A 16361-nucleotide genomic window follows, 5' to 3' on the forward strand; every position below is an offset into this window, starting at 1 on the left:
CTTCTGGAAAACATATGGGACTGTGCGAAACACAACACTACACCATTCTGCACGCTGATAAAATAAAGGAAGAAATCCTTCATGGACCTTAGGGAAAAATTTAAAGGGTTGTAACACTTATCACTGGCATTAAAAGAACTGGGTTTCATGGAATACGCTTCCAGTTCACTGTAATTTACAGGCACACAGCTCACATTTAAAAAGTCAAGGACTGTACCACGAATTATTGTAACAGCTAAAATTACTAACTGATTTCAGTAAGTGGAAAAGCATTCAAAGAAAGAACTTGACTTCCCAGTTAAAGGCACACACAAAAAAAAACACTCCTAAATGTTAAAAGCATTAATTTAAGAGACATGCCTGACACCAAAACCACCTTTTTCATTTTAGCACAGCTAACAAACATCACCCTTTAAGCATACATCTTGATGGCAGGGCTACTTTGCAGTAAAGAATACCGAAGCTCCATTTTATTCCAAGAACAATAATTATATACAACTACAAAAATAATTGCTGCAAAGAATTGATTGAGTTGAGGGCACAAGGAAACACCACAGCCACTGAAGGAACAAGAATAAGTTGTTCCTCTTTCGAAAAATAAAATGTTAAGAACTCCAAGACAAAGCTCTCCCCTCCAAACCTTTAGGGAAACAGCCCTTTAAGATACGTGCAAGTTTCTCACTGATGATTCGAGTTAATGCGCGCTCTCTGGGAGCTTTATGCGTTCATTTGACAACACGAGATGTATTTCATACCAGATTTCACTAAACTGCAGGACTCAGGATCCTCTAGCCGGACATCTGAAAATGAAGCTTCAGACGGCAGCTTCTTCTGCTCATCTTTTAAGCTCTGTGCAATTTGCTGCAGAGGAAGACACACCACAAAAAAATATATGTATATAGATACAATATATATATTATTTAAGCAGCATTATGCTTTGATTAGAATACAGTAAAGAGCACTAAATTGCAAAAGGAGTCAGCTATACTGTCACCAGTACTTCAAAGAAATGAGAACAAAGTAAAGACAGCGGTTTCCAAAACAGTACATGAAATATTAGAGTACAAACTTAAAAGATTCACGAGCACTGAACTGATCTCTGTAAAGCACTGTTCTTTCCATTTTTGCCTGTCTTAACTGATCTCTAAAGATTAACCAGTCAAGACACCTAGAAAGAGAAGCTCAAAATAGGGGAACCCAACTCAACATTTAATTGGATTTCATACAGACGATCTCTATGATGGCTTTATTCCTACGAATGTTACGTGCAGATGGTCCTGAAGTGCTCTCTAGTTTATTCCCTGCAGGAGTTCAAGAAAGAGCTTCCCGCTAATATTACTCAACCCTCGCACGCTTCAACCTTTTGCCACTGCTTGGTCTGCGTCACAGCAACTACAGGCAGGGGGAATGGGCAGAGAACTGCATTAATATTTGAGCAGACCAGCACAAGAAATACTTCTGCCCCATGCTTTTAACATTTTAATAATTAATTTACTCAGACAGAAGGCCTCCCTAAATAGTAAGGTTTTGAGGTTTAAAAGCAATCAAACAGCAAAATGAGTCCCAAACCAGGTAAAAACAGTCTTATGAGGACAAATGAAAAATAGCATACTTTCAACAGCAAACAGTTCTCTGTAGAATGAGCTGTAAAGCACACTTTCTTTCTCTTCCTAACTGAATAGCCAGAGAACGCGTTAGAAAATTGAAAAAGCACTGCTTGATGTTTGTTTAACATCTTTGTTGGTGACAGGGACAGTGGGATCGAGTGCACCCTCAGCACGTTTACCAGTGACACCAAGCTGAATGGTGCGGACATGCTGGAGGGAAGGGATGCCACCCAGGGGGACCTGGGCCTGTGCGAACCTCATGAGGTTCGACAAGGCCAAGTGCAAGGTGCTGCACCTGGGCTGGGGTAAACCCAAGCACAAACACAGGCTGGGCAGAGAATGGATTGAGAGCAGCCCTGAGGAGAAGGACCTGGGGGTGTTGGCTGATGAGAAGCTCACCATGAGCCAGCAATGTGTGCCTGCAGCCCAGAAACCATCCGTATCCTGGGCTGCATCAAAGGAAGCGTGGCCAGCAGGGTGAGGGAGGGGATTGTCCCCCTCTGCTCTCATGAGACCCCACCTGGAGTGCTGCCTTCAGCTCTGGGGCCCCCAGCACAAGGACATGGACCTGTCAGAAGATGGTCAGCTTGGAGAAGGGAAGGCCCCAGGGAGACCATACAGCAGCCTTCCAGTACCGACAGGGGGCAAACGGGAAAGCTGGGGAGGGACTCTTTGTCTGGGAATGGAGCGATAGAATGAGGGGGAATGGCCTTAAACTAAAAGAGGGTAGGGTTTACGTAAGATATTTAGAATAAATTCTTTCCTAGGCGGGTGGTGAGGCCCTGGCACAGGCTGCACAGAGAAGCTGTGGCTGCCCCATCCCTGGAGGTGCTCAAGGCCAGGCTGGATGGGGCTTTGGGCAACCTGGGCTGGTGGGAGGTGTCCCTGCCCATGGCAGGGGGCTGGGACTGGGTGGGCTTTAAGGTCCCTTCTAACCTAAACCATTCTCAGATTCTATGAAAATAAGGCCTTATGTAAGCAAACAACACAGAAACCCAGCCTAAGGAAGGTATAGCTAACATTAGAAAATTATCACAATCATTTTTTCATTCAGCTATATGCACTCAGATTTAGTAAACATACTGCACTACAAGTACTCATACTGGTAAAACTTCCGACCATGAGCTACCCTGAATGTAGGGATCCCATTTAGCTATGTTTTGTGTGGTGGGCTTCTCAATTACTAGTTTTGCCTCTTCAAAAACTTATTGATCATTGAACTTTCATAGTTAATTTTGTAGACTCCTTGCCCTTTACTATCTTCAGGATTTGTAAATCTTTTCCTAAAAACCTACAAATGCCATTTATAGTCACAAAGGCACAAACTGTAACATAGCAGAAAGTTTTAAACATATATAACGACAAGATTATAGCGATGCAAATTCAGTACTAAGAGGTTTCTCACTGTGTTTGTCTGTTTAGAGGCAAGAATTGAACACAGTAAGATACAGTTCTACAAAGTTAATGTCTTCCAGCCCAAAGAAATACACACTTGTATGTGTACATATACGTAAAACACGGAAGCTTTAGAGCTAAGTAAGGATCTGATTCCAGAGTTAAACAACAGCTTCTCTACTGACTCATCAGCTGCAATTAAGTCCTATGATTTTCTAAGGACCAGCAGCTGTTCTGGTAGATAATGGGAAGCAGAATGGACCAAAGAAATCTGCATCTTGCCAATCCGGGCTGGAATTATCATTCTTTGCCAGCCCCATCCTTTGACAGCTCGGGAGCCTCATTATGAAATGAATGGCAACAGCTATTTTGAGGGATTTTTGTGATGCTTAATCCCTTCCAAGTAATGCTACCTTCCAGTTGCATATCAAACACAGATTCCTCTAGCCAAAAAATCAATTTAAAGTCTTTCATTGGACACATTTTTAATCTTGTGAGTACTCTCATTCTGAATATTTCATCAATATAGTATCGATCTCTCAAACTAAGTAGTTAGTCTGATTCCTTTCACTAGGACCACTGAGTCAAAGGGCTTGGGATGACTGCTAAAATGGCTGATACTGGGAAGAATTTGAAAAACACAACTGAAAACCATTGATAACATGTTAAAATATCTATAGGTAAAGCCAAGTCTCCCCATATATCATCTGTGCATAGCATACCAACATTCATGCCAAACACTAGTTGACCAGTAGTTCTGAAAACAAACCTGGAGCTAACTGTGCCTGTCTAAAGCTTCTCCTCAACTCCAGCTCCCACTGAAGAACACCAAATTCCAGCTACTAGTTTTGAAAGTAAATAAAAATTTACTGTGATGAGGGAAAATTTAGAAGCTTCAAGTTTCGATGAAACCATTAACTGTGAGAACTATCACCAGTTTTATCGAGCGTGACATAAAGTGCTTTCTGACATCTAGTTTAGGGTCATAATTTCATCAGCAGGTGCCTCTTTGATAGCGCCAGTAATACTAAATACACCTAAAAACCAGAAAATCCCATCTGCAAAGCACTGTACCATACAAATGTACATACTGCATATAAAAAGAAAGCCAAATCAAGGACAATAAAAGCTGATCGGATACCTCCATCATTTCCAACTTGTCAGGATATGCAAGATCCCCCGGAGCAGGTTTGTAGCCTGTGATGTCAGTCTGAATGTAAATGTGTGTCCGATAGACAAGGCGCTCTTGTACATCTTCTAACATCTGCTTGACACCAGCAGCAAACGCACCCAGTTGTTCAGCTTATAAAGAAAAAAAAAAAGAAAAAAAAACGTTAATTTCATTACATAGCTAGTTCATAGATGCAGAATTTTAAGCATCACATATAGAACCGTTACAAAACTGACTTGCTGCAGAAGGCAGACCATTTTTGGACTAGTGGCATGCAGACAAATTGGTGACAAATGAGGAATTGCTGAACTCCATACTGCAGTCGTTGTAGCTCTCCAAATTTGTATCACATGTGAAAACGCGATCTCCCACTCACAATATCAGACACCATGTCAGAGTTAAGAGTTCTGCTTACTTAAAAGCTGGTCAGACGGGCATTTCTGCCTGGATACCAGACCTTTGTGCTTTGGTTTTATCACAGTCAGTGCCTGCAGTATGACCATGGAGAGCTGACATGCTAACTCACCTACCTACCCAACAGCGCAGATGATCTGAAGCAGCTCAAGTCCAGCTTCACAACTATTGTATCAGCCTGTGTTTAACAGTATTCAATCACTTCTTAAGATTTGCCTAAAGACTATGTTACAATTTTTTTTCCTTGTTCCCAACTGTGTTACAATCTCGCTTCCAGGAAAATGAACAATCTTTCATGATATTGGCACAGTTCAGAGACAAAGAACTACCCTGTTACATACCTGCTACCAAGTAGGATTTCTATTTATCGCTTGGTGCAAGACTAAGACTCTGAAATTATTCCATCACACACTTGTAATGAGAAAGGAAATGAGTCACCAGGTATTTTTGACGGTCAGCCCACTTCTAATAGAACACTGAACACTTAAAACTCCAAAACCTCTATCAACTCCACTGCTGAAGTTACAACCTGGGAACCACTATGTCGAGGAAAATGAACAAAAATCAGGTATACACATTGATAAAAGACAAGAAATACAGAAAGCTGTACGAATGCTGCATCAGCAGAGCCAAATGAAGCACTTTATTCATTTGAAAAGACTCATTTATACCAGTCTTGGAGTTTGCCATTCGCTGGGTGAATGGTTGCTTGTATTTGTACAATCTACTGAAAATGGGACTCTATAACATTGGGATATTAATTTAAGTGAAGATAAAACACAGACCTTTCTATTATTAAAAAAAAAAAAGCCATAATTTATTTAAAATAACCTTACCTCATCTTTGACATGTTTAAGACCCATTAGAGAGAAAAAAAATCTAGGGAGTTTGTTGCCTGTGCACTTGAATAATTTTATCAGTTAGGAAGACAGTTAAAAGCAATTAGATTCCATCTCTGAGTTACCATTGTTCTGGACATGATCTTCCAGCATCTCGTTTTTAAGGATCCCACAGAGTTCAGACAGTGTCTCTAAGTGGATAACGTGAATGATCATTGGCCGCAGGACATCGTATAGCGAAAGACACAACTTCTCCAAGAGCTCGCTGTGAAGAAAAGATAAAGCACAGCAAAACATTTCAGGATCCCTCGGTTTCAACCTAAAATCTTATCACAAATACTGATTATTTTATGGCAAAGATTTTTTTTTTTAAATGAGCATGAGAAAACAATGCAAAATGCTATCACAAGAGTCTTAATAAAGGACTGTTTGAAAAACAAGCCCAAGTTCTTACCAAGTCTTCTCAGAGAGGCAAGGTACCCTAAAATAGGGGTACAATTTTGAATTCTAAAAGCAAAGAGCACAAACAAGAACAAAAAACCTTGACACCCTCCACACACACACATACAGACACACAAAAGGGCAGGTACCCCGGACTGATTCTGTGTAGTGAAATGCTCCTGTCGAGTTCACATTCCACACTCTCCAGTGAGGACAGGCTCATCTGAGTCCAACTATTCAACAGTTCATTAGAACCACGAGCACATGAAGGGGAAATACACGAGGAAAATCTTGGTAACCTCTACTATAACTGTTTCCAACATCGCAGGACACACTTCCCAATCTAGCAGAAGTTATGGAATCAGGGCAGTATGAAACACAAAAATTCCACTTCCATTTGTTAAATATTTCTTTCCTGCTCACATAGATGGGTGTCTTGGTTAAGATATGAACAGCAGTCATTCTAGGCATTTTTGCCACTCAATGACCCCTTCATTAGTCACAGATTATTTGAATGTTCAGATCATGTCAGCAGCTTTATCAGCTAATCTCCCAGTTGGACTAGGAAATACAAAGACTAAGAAAATTTAAGCACTCACAGTGTACTACAGTTAAGAAGTTTACTGCACTGTACACATTTTTTAATTCAGTAAGAATATCTGACAACAGAAACAGGACACTCCAAGTTCCTTTCAGGGTTTGAAAAAAAAAAAAGTGAATGCTCACAGAAAAAAAAAAAAACAAACACATTTTTAATGTCTCTCGTCAAGCTTTCTGTAGCTTTACAAGGAACTTGAAAAAAGACTATCCCATTTTACGCTAAAAGCAGGAACAAAGGAGAAACTTTCATCAGCATCATTAAACAGATCACTCGATTTCACATCTCTTATCAAGACTCTTGCAACTGTATACAGACACCTTTCTATTAGGTCTTCACAGTATCTCAGCACTTTAGAAAAAATGAGGTTGTTTATTATGCACTTAAGAAAAACCTAAAAAGGTACTTTTGTACCAAAGGTACAATGTTTCAAATGTATTTGAAACATTTCCCTCAAATATAAGCAAGAAAGGGAAACAGGTTTTGTTTTTGTTTTTTTTATGACAGGGGATAATTACGTTCCATTGACTCAAAAATAATCAGAAGTTTATTCTCATTCTTGGCATGTAGTGCAACAGTGATAAAACTTCTGTCTGAACAATATTCTGTACTGATTTCAAACAAGGACTTGAAATTTACTTTAGGAGTTGGATTAAACTGGCTCTTAAGTCAACTGAGTTAGGTCTCCTCAAATCCTGAGCACATCTCACATGAGACCTCAGCTTCTCAGTGAACAGTTCCTTCTCAGGGAAGGAAAAAGAAAAGAGCAGCATCACAACTACTGCAACTCTTCGCTCAGACTTCCAACAAAGGAATGAGAGAGCTGGGAGAAGAACTTTATCTTCCCAAGATATATATTTTAAAAGTAACCATGTCCCCTTATCTATGACCCCTTCTCAGAGGAATACACCTCCATGCTTTGATGAATTTCTTAGGCTTTGGAGTCCATCCGTAAGGTTCAGACATCTTTCAGAACCCTGCAGTATGGTGGATTTTTAGCCAGGCTTTGTGTGTCTTTATCAGCTTAATACAAAAACAGCTGTGGGCTCTAAAATTGAAAACTTGTACAGCTACTTCCACAGAAATTGTGTGTCTCTACCTATTTCTGACCATTTACATTACTCAGATTACTACAAAGTCAATTATCAGCTTCACTTGAAGGAAGAAACACAAGAACATCAAATTCTAATGTATAAAGGAACCCAAGATATTTTTTTTTCAGGCTGGCTCTTACCAAACCACTTCAATACCACCCTATTTGCCGTACAACATTGGCTGCTACATCACAACACAGTAAATTCTATATGCAGGAAAACAAAAACAGCATGTACCACCTACTCCAGTTTTGGTGTTGGTTTTGTGAAGAACTCATTGTAAAGCTGGTGTTCATCCTGGCAGACATGGACCATGAAGGCACAACCACTTCGCACCTGTGTTCGGAGAAATACAAAGGCTTGATTATTAAATGGTTTTCCTTGCATCGATACCAAAGGACGTGGATTATATCACCACAGCTGTGATTAAATGGAAGCTTTAAGAAATTGAAAATTGAAATCAACTACAAACCTAAATAGTTTTTACCAGCCAAATAAAAGCTCATTGTGCAGCTACTGCCCCTTTTTGTTTCTTATGCAATTTAAGTAACCACATCTCATGCTTCTCTGTAAACAACCTTTTCTGAGGTTTGTAGCAGAGCAGTTTCTACAGAAGAATCTTTCACAAAACACATTAACTGAAAAAATCACTAAGAACTTCATATGATTCAAAACCACAAACAAAACCTTGTTAACTGTGTGTGTAAATACTTAAATTAAATAAATGCGTTTTACTGAGAGAAAGGGAAAATGAAAATATATTTAAAAAACAAACAAAAATGCAACACATGACCATCTCTGCCTACCAAAGCACAATGATCTCTGTTGTTCTGACTGGTTAATTCTGTAACGGTGCTGGCGATACTGGGACCAAGCAAAAGCTCCCTCTGATCCAGGTAACATTGATGGATTTCATTGAGAACTTGTTGATACCTAGGCCAAACAATTGAGAAATTAGAACACTGACTGCATCCTAACATTTATTTTCTGGTAAAATAAAAAATTAATTCTAATATCCTCTTTCAAGTCTACACAATTTCAATTTTTAAAACTTTCTTTTGAGCAAATAACATGTTAAACTATTTTAATATAGTAAAGATTTTCAAACCTTAAAATACTTGAAAATAAATTCCATAGATATACTCACTCTGGCATTTTTTCAGATCTTTGCTCTACTTGCTCAATAAGAGTCTAATCAATAAAAAGAAAAAAGTTATTAGCAGTAAATGAGTTTTTCTTATCATTGCACAATAGTTGAGAATTATCTTCTCCCTGGACAGTTAATATGCAGCCCTTGTATTCACACTACCAATAAATTCAAAACCCATTTTCAAAGCTTTATGTCCAACAGTTAACTACCAGTCTACTTACTCTGACTTTGGGAGCAGCTGCTCTGAATTTTACATAAAACAGCGTGAAGGCATTGTCAGAATTTGGCACAGATGAAGGATCCTGGAAGAAGACATGGATAATTGGTTAAAATGGAAAATTGTATTTGGCTTCTAGCATCAACCATCTGAGACAATCAGGCTCTAAAACAGGGAACTGGATTTTTACAGTCCTTGACAACTTCCACCTAGAAAGGTGTGCTTGTTTCAGAACTCAGATAAGGCAGATAGAAGAACAAAAGCCACAGTGAAAGCTCCAACCAGCAGTCTCTACAGCAAAAGTAACTCCCAGTAATTACAACATTCTCTGTTTGAGACAACCATTTCTTCTGGACCTGCCACAGTACTGCTGAGTATTGCTCTTTGATCCATGGTACTACAATGGAACAAAATTTCCCTTGCACCTATCAGTCCCAGATCCAGGAAGATAAATTTCAACTCACATTTGAGCTTCAACCAGAAGATCAGGTTTTTAGGTGCTTGCTCCTGTGGCTCCTTACATTATCTCAGCAGACAGCTAAAACTCTAGCACTAAAAAAGCCCAGCAGAAGCTGTGACAGAAAATGACATTCCCCTCTCCTTTCTGCTCTGCTAAAATACTGCGTCATAATTATTAAAATTTTAATAAGACCAAAAAACCTCCCTACTCACCTTTATGCCTGAACTCCCTGGAGTGAGTGGGAATGAGGCACCTAACTGTTCCCTGTGACTCCTGAACATCGTTGTTAACGTTTTAAAACTGACCAAAAGATATTAGTAAAACCAAGAGGAACCTGTCAGTTATTCTGCAGCTATGCTAAGCACCGCAGACTTATCAGAAAAAGAGTTATTTAGATGACCAAAAGCACCCCGAAATTCTTGCTGCAAGATTCTGGTATGGCAGTGGAAGACTCATGTCAGGAACTCAAAGCTTTTGTGCTTTCAAACAGGTTTTATCTTGATTCCTGGCTCCTGCATTCACCCCTCAAATATTCCCCTCAACCTCTCCACGTCTATAACTATTCACCTCCGGAGCTGATCCCCACAGCACCACACTTCTCTTGTGCACCTCCCCATTTGTCAACACAGACAGCAGCACGTGCTGTGGCTGACTCAGAGCTGCTGTGCACAAACCAGTTCAGGGAAGCAAGCCGTCTGGCAAGCTGCTTGCTGCCTCGCAGCAGTTTTAACTCAGCTGCTTAGCCATTCCTGGCCTTTGGCAAGTTCATCTGCTTAGTCTCCAACTTCCCTTTCTTTTTTTTTCCTTTTAGATCACCCAGTCTCTGCCAGATTTTGGCTGAAACTTGGCCAATCCACACATTGTGGTACCCCTGATAGCACTGACCTATTTTCACAGACACTTGCTGACACCTTCCACCTTCAAAATAAAACCAACAACAGAAGAAAACAGTATAGAATTACAACACACATTTCAGTACAGCTTGAGTCACCACTTACTGATCCCCCTTACCCTTTTCATCAACTGGCTTGTGAGGTTCTGTAGTGTGTTCACAGTGTACGTCTTGATAAGGTGCATAGCTTTAGAAAGGCATTGTTTAAACTTGGTCAAATATACAGGATAGTCTTTAAAATTTGGCTGAAAGAAACAAGAAATCCATTTTAAAATAAGAACAAAATGAGTCAAAAGCTTATCAAAAGATACTTTTGCTAGCCAGAAATGCTAATTTACACAAACTAAAAGCAGTAGTCTATAAAAAACATTGACTATATTCAATAAAAAATATATATTCTTAAGTATATAAACTGCCATCATTGCTTTCTGGCTGTATTTGGCAAACAGAATATTGTAGAGGGAAAAAAAAACAATAGTTTGAATACATAGTCTTGAAACTCACAAATTAACTGGAAACAATTCAGAATTACTTACATGTGATGAAATATATGCAATACAATCATCAAGCTTAGCCAGCATGGGAATGAATCCTTCACTGTTCACAGACAACGTGGGGGAATTCAGTTTCTTTGGAAAACAAGACAAAGCATCATTGCAACAACCAATGTAACCTAACTTCAGTGATGTAGTTCAAAAGATTAGTACACTTTCATTTTCTGAAACTATTACCAGTGAAACAATATACTTACTGTGTTGATGTTTTCTAGCTCATTAAAATAAGAAAGTTTCTGCTGGATGTTTTCAGCCAGGTCAACGAGTTCTGACTATGAAGAAAAAGCAATAAATTACAGAAAACCAATAACCCAGCAAGTAATTTAAATACAGGAAAAAAAAAATCAGCCTCCCTTTCCCCAAAATTGAGACATAAAATGCTCTCAGCACCAAAACACACACTAATATTAACTATCTCCAAATAACTTGCACCTAAATAAATATAACAAAATATACAGAACACAACAATGCACGCTCTCTGTCTCCCTCTTTCATCAAAGACACATTACTCTTAGAAGTGTCTTTAAAGAGTCTTTTCTGCAGGTCTGTCACCATTCCACAGATACTCCCGCATACAAATAGCAGTGCTGACATCCGTATTTCAGAGAACTCCAAGTCTTGTATTTCAGGACTGGAGCCTTTAAAAGTTCTCCCTTTTCCAGTTTGGAACATCTCAGATCACCCACAAAAATGGAGAACTTTTAAAAGTCAGCACAGAGATGCAGAGATAGTAACTTGGAAGCTGCTTTCTCTTTGAACTTGTAAATCCTGCTTCCCTGTACATCAAAACAGCCCACGCTATCCAGCGAGCATGGAAAAAGTCAAAGGTTTTTGGAACTACATTTTGGTCTTTAGATTATTTTTCTATGAACAAAAATTCTTCAGTGTACAAAAATGGCAATTTCAACACCGTAAGCAGTATTTCTAATTCTCATCTATGTATTTAAGAACTTTATTCTATCGATTCATCTGAAATTGGTATTGTTTCTTCCACAAAGATGTAGAGCTACTACAGCAGGTGGGGATGAGGGCAGCACACCACCAAAAATTTGCTTTGAAGTTTTTGTTTTCAAAAAAGACAACAAGTACATCTTCTCTACCATCCCTCTTTTACAAGGTAATTCTTTCCTTTACCATTCCTTTAAAGAAATTCTGATTCTACCATGAGTATGTGTTATGTTTCTGCTATTTATTAAAGATAATCATGCCTTGTTTAAAACGAGGCTGTAGTTCATGAGTAAAAGCAAAGAGTTTTCTGATTTATCTTTCCCTCTCCTCCCCCTGAAAAGCAACAATGAATTGAGAGTAACTTCGGAGCAGGATATTTTATAATTAGAAGTTACGTGTGATATCATGCCTCAATAACTTTGTATCACTAAAGTTCTGATTGCTTTTATCCCAGTTGGAAAGGTTAATAGAAAGAGAGTACCTTGGAATTAAGCTAATAACTTGAGAAATTCTTCTCTAAACTAACCAGCTTAAAATATTTGTGTGATACGAATTATTGATCTCAGTAAGATTTGTACTTGTCAGGCACCACTTACCAAAGCTCCTATCAGCTAGCCTCCCTTCTTGATTGAAGCACGTATCAACACATGCTCAACGGTTCACTAGGCAGAGCCTTACACCCTAAAGCTGCAGGTGAAGCACTGAAAAAGTGCTCCAGAGGAAACAGAGGGATTGTCACCACAGCTCACGAGGTTCCTCAGCCTAAGAAACTTCAGTTTATGGTATTTTGGAAGCTTCCGGTAATCCTCGCATGGAAGCTTACCTGCTCTTTCAAAAGCTGTTCACAGGCCTCATGCAGCGTTCCTGTCTTGGTGGACACAAAGAGGTACTGTTTTTGCAGGGCCTCCAGGTGCTGGAGGGCACTGTTGACGTCGTTCAGTATAGTATCACACTGCTCCTCAAACCCAGACAAGTAATCCCTCATCTGCCTGGAAAAAAAAAAGAAGAAAGGGGGAGAATCAACAGAAAACGAGCACAATTTCACTGTTCGTATTTACAAATTCAGCTGCCCGCAGGGACGCTGGCGGTACCTTTCCCTGAGACAAATTAACTCGAGGAATAAGAGACTGGCACCAAGCTCACGTGCACAGTAAGCAGATGTTTCATGACCTGCAGAAATAACAAAGCTAAAGGATTTGGAACAGCAGCCTGTCTAGAGCGTGCAAATAACGCCTAAATGGACAGAACAAACGTAGCAATTACTGCAGGCTGCTGCTAGCAGCCAAATTCTACCTGCCTTGTGTCCAGCAGGGGCATAGTAATTTGGGTCTCCTTTTCAAACACAATTTTCAGTTTCCTTTTAGAACCCTCCCGAAGTTGTTGCAGTTCACCAGAGGGTGAACCACTCACCGTTAACATACAACAGGCAAAGAACCAACTTATTTTTTTCCTGTTCTTTGGCCTCCTGCATGTAACTACTCCCCCTGGCCATCCTACAAACCACTCCACGTTCACGACACACACAGGTGTCTGCGTGCATCATGAACGTGCTGACTACCAAAGGGCAAGGCTGCCACTCTCTACAGGGTGTTAATGATCTGAACGTGGGCTGTAGAGCATGCCTAAATCTCTGCTTTCAGGAAATGCCACATCCTCAAATGTCAGAGCAAGAGAAGAAGAGACAGACCAAAGAGAAATAGAAAAAAGAGAAGGAGTTCAGCACAATCTCTTTATAGCCAAGGGCAGGTTTGTAAAGTTTCAAAACCCAGGCCAGTTCCCACAGAAGCCGCAACAGGCTTGGCTACGCCGTTCAGCCCTGCTACAGACTCTCACGAAAGCTGGTGGAAAGGGGTTCTCCTGAGGCTGATGGAAAAGTCAGGCAGACAAAAATAGATGAGAATGCCACCTCTCAAAAGCAGAGCCAAACAAAGTGTCAAGGAATGCTGGCAATGCAGCTACACCCTCACAGATACAGGCGCTGGTGAGCTGTAAGCCAGAACTAATTCCAAATTTTCTTAATGTACTAGGCAGTTCGGAAGGAAATCTGCATCTCTGTTGTCACAAGGGCAACAGGCTTCAGGAAGGGAGCAGGGCATTCAGCCTCAGAGAGCTTCTGCTGTTCCAACACATTCCCCAGCAGGTGACCCCAAGTGCATGCTAAGATTATAGGGACATGATGAAGTCCTTCAGGATTTAAACTGCTCACAATTAAAGAAACTGCGGAAGAACACTTACCTGTACTTGGCGCTTTCATCTTGATCCATCTGCGTCTGTAGCTGAGCAAACCAGGAGAAGAACTAGAAGAGATTTTAGAGTGTGAACAACTCACCTCACACGCAATGCCATTAATTTTAAAAATAAAAAGCCACCCTCCTTCTCACCCCTCAAAACAACGGATCTAGAAAGCAGAAATTCAGAAGATGAGCTTTTGTTAAAAATAGAGAGGTTCGAGAACTTAGTGACTAATCAAGAAAAAATACACCATCAGTAGGAAAACATGAAAGACTGAATTTCGTCTGTTCTTATTTGCACAAGAACATGCAAGAAGCAAGGTTTTCACAGTAAAAAAGGGGGAGATCTGCCATTCTTCTACATTAGGAGCCACAGCACCTTACTCTTACATAAGGCTCCACTCAAAATGGAGAACATATCTGTTACTTAAGAGCTCAGACTCCAATGATTTTTTCCACAGGTTTCTTAATAACTGACAAAAAAATTTAATGAAGCCACCAAAAGCTGAGCAAGAGACAAAAAAGAAAATCAAAGAACCCTCTGAAGAAGATTACTGCACCTTGGACGTTATCCGGAATCATTTACCTGCTGTGCTGTTTCAATTCTTTCATTCTCCATCCCCAGCATGGCAAATCCTTTCAGAAGAACATCCTCTGTGGATTCTGGCACCGCGGCCGTCAGCGTAACAGTCAGCGACTGGGATGTCAGGCTGCACAAGTCTTCGATTGGAAGCTGCTCACAAAAAACGCACAAACTTTAGTCAGGCATTTTATTAAAAATGCGCATATTCAGCTCAACTACAGTTACAGAATCCAAAGCGTCAATTTAAGAAAATTACCAGCATTTACTTTTGAAGTAATCGATGCAATGGATGTTTTATTAATCAATATGATAACACACCAACCACCAGCACAGCTATATACTCAGAAACACCCAACAAATGTACTTACTTAGCGTCAAAAAAATAAAAGAATTTATGTAAGTACTTATTTGTATAAGAACTGAAACTGAATATGCATGTACTTGACATATCACTGCATTAATTTCCAATTTAACTGATTATACACTCAGAGAAATGTCCTAGCAAAGTATCTGAGAACCTAAGAACTCAGAATTATGTAGAAGCAAAAAAAAATGCCCTTGCTGTCTGTGCTACACAGCAAGACCACAGCACAGGAATGGTCAAATCTCCTTGCCAGATGTCCTGAGAAAATCTGTAACTTTATACATTTGGGAAATATCATTTCAGATCCTTTCCAAGACTTTCTAGTGAAGAAGTCAAGCTGAAGTTTGTTGTTGTTTTTTTTTTTTTTAGAAGACAAGGAATAGCACTGGCTTGATAGGAATCAGCAGCCACAAGTATTTTTTAAGCAGTAAAAATATGGAAAGGAGCAAGTCGAGAGAAATTGTATTTAAATACAACTGGAGATGACTATATGGTGAAAACAAGTCAAAAAAACACAAACATTGTTATATGATTATGATAAGAACTTCTTTACTGAGAGGGTTGTGAGGCATTGGGATGGGCTGCCCAGGGAAGTGGTGGAGTCCCCATCCCTGGAGGTCTTTAAAAGCCGTTTAGATGTAGAGCTTAGGGAAATGGTTTAGTGGGGACTGTTAGCGTTAGGTCAGAGGTTGGACTCGATGATCTTGAGGTCTCTTCCAACCTAGAGATTCTGTGATTCTGTGACATTAGGAAAACAGGCTTTTGGATTCAGTTGACAGCAGTGCCATTGCTAAGCACATGACTAGCATAAAACCAGAAAGTGCTAGCTCAAAACAACCCGGTATCTCACCAGCAAGTCCTTCGCTAATTAAAAAATCGTGATTTCCTGGTCGCGTTGCTCTGCCCAGGAAGGCACAGCCAGGATCTGATGCGTGGCGGATCCCGGTCCCTCCCCTACCCCTCTGAGGCTCCTCAGCCCCCCGAGACCCCTCCCCGGGCGCGGGGCACCCCCTGAGCCCCCCGTGAGGCGAGGAGGCTGCGGGGGCTCCTCCTGGGGGAGCGGCACACGGCGCCTCGCCCCGCTCAGCCCCCGCTCACCTCGGTTGGCAGCGGCAGGGCCTCGGCCGCCGCCTTCAGCCGGAGCACGGAGTCCGCCTGGCGCTCGCTGAGCGGGGCGCGGGGCTGCGGGCGGCGGTCCCAGAGGCTCAGGCGGTCCCGGGGCTCCCGGCCCGGCGGCTCCGCCATGGCGGCGGCGGAACGCGGGGAGCCGGGGGAGAGGAGCAGGGGGGAGCGCGGGGAGGACGCGTGGCGAGGGGAGGGAGGGGAGGGGAGGGAGGGGAAGGGGGAGGGAGCGGCCCCTGGTGGTGGGAGGTCGGAGGTGGAATGGGGGATATGGGGGATGA

At 41.0% G+C, this 16361-nt stretch overlaps 1 protein-coding gene across 3 annotated transcripts in view; it reads right to left on the bottom strand.

Moving 5' to 3' along the window:
• The window catches only part of COG3 (component of oligomeric golgi complex 3), a 29785-nt gene extending 13543 nt beyond the window's left edge, over positions 1 to 16242 (bottom strand). For all 3 annotated transcript variants that reach the window (XR_014618721.1, XR_014618722.1, XM_084292514.1), the window contains exons 1-14: positions 16057 to 16242; positions 14598 to 14744; positions 14016 to 14077; positions 12604 to 12769; positions 11030 to 11104; positions 10815 to 10907; positions 10398 to 10523; positions 8931 to 9011; positions 8707 to 8750; positions 8366 to 8492; positions 7804 to 7895; positions 5552 to 5691; positions 4144 to 4304; positions 756 to 861 (exon numbers count right to left, since the gene is read on the bottom strand). Coding sequence is in view for 1 of the 3 variants with exons in the window: in XM_084292514.1 (XP_084148640.1) it covers positions 756 to 861; positions 4144 to 4304; positions 5552 to 5691; positions 7804 to 7895; positions 8366 to 8492; positions 8707 to 8750; positions 8931 to 9011; positions 10398 to 10523; positions 10815 to 10907; positions 11030 to 11104; positions 12604 to 12769; positions 14016 to 14077; positions 14598 to 14744; positions 16057 to 16203 (1567 nt within the window). In the remaining 2 variants the exon portion in view is untranslated. The remainder of the gene's footprint in view (positions 1 to 755; positions 862 to 4143; positions 4305 to 5551; positions 5692 to 7803; positions 7896 to 8365; positions 8493 to 8706; positions 8751 to 8930; positions 9012 to 10397; positions 10524 to 10814; positions 10908 to 11029; positions 11105 to 12603; positions 12770 to 14015; positions 14078 to 14597; positions 14745 to 16056) is intronic.
• Between the last annotated feature and the right edge of the window lie 119 nt (positions 16243 to 16361).

This window comes from Netta rufina, assembly GCF_964035555.1.
Source record: "Netta rufina genome assembly, chromosome: 1".
Lineage (NCBI taxonomy): Eukaryota > Metazoa > Chordata > Aves > Anseriformes > Anatidae > Netta > Netta rufina.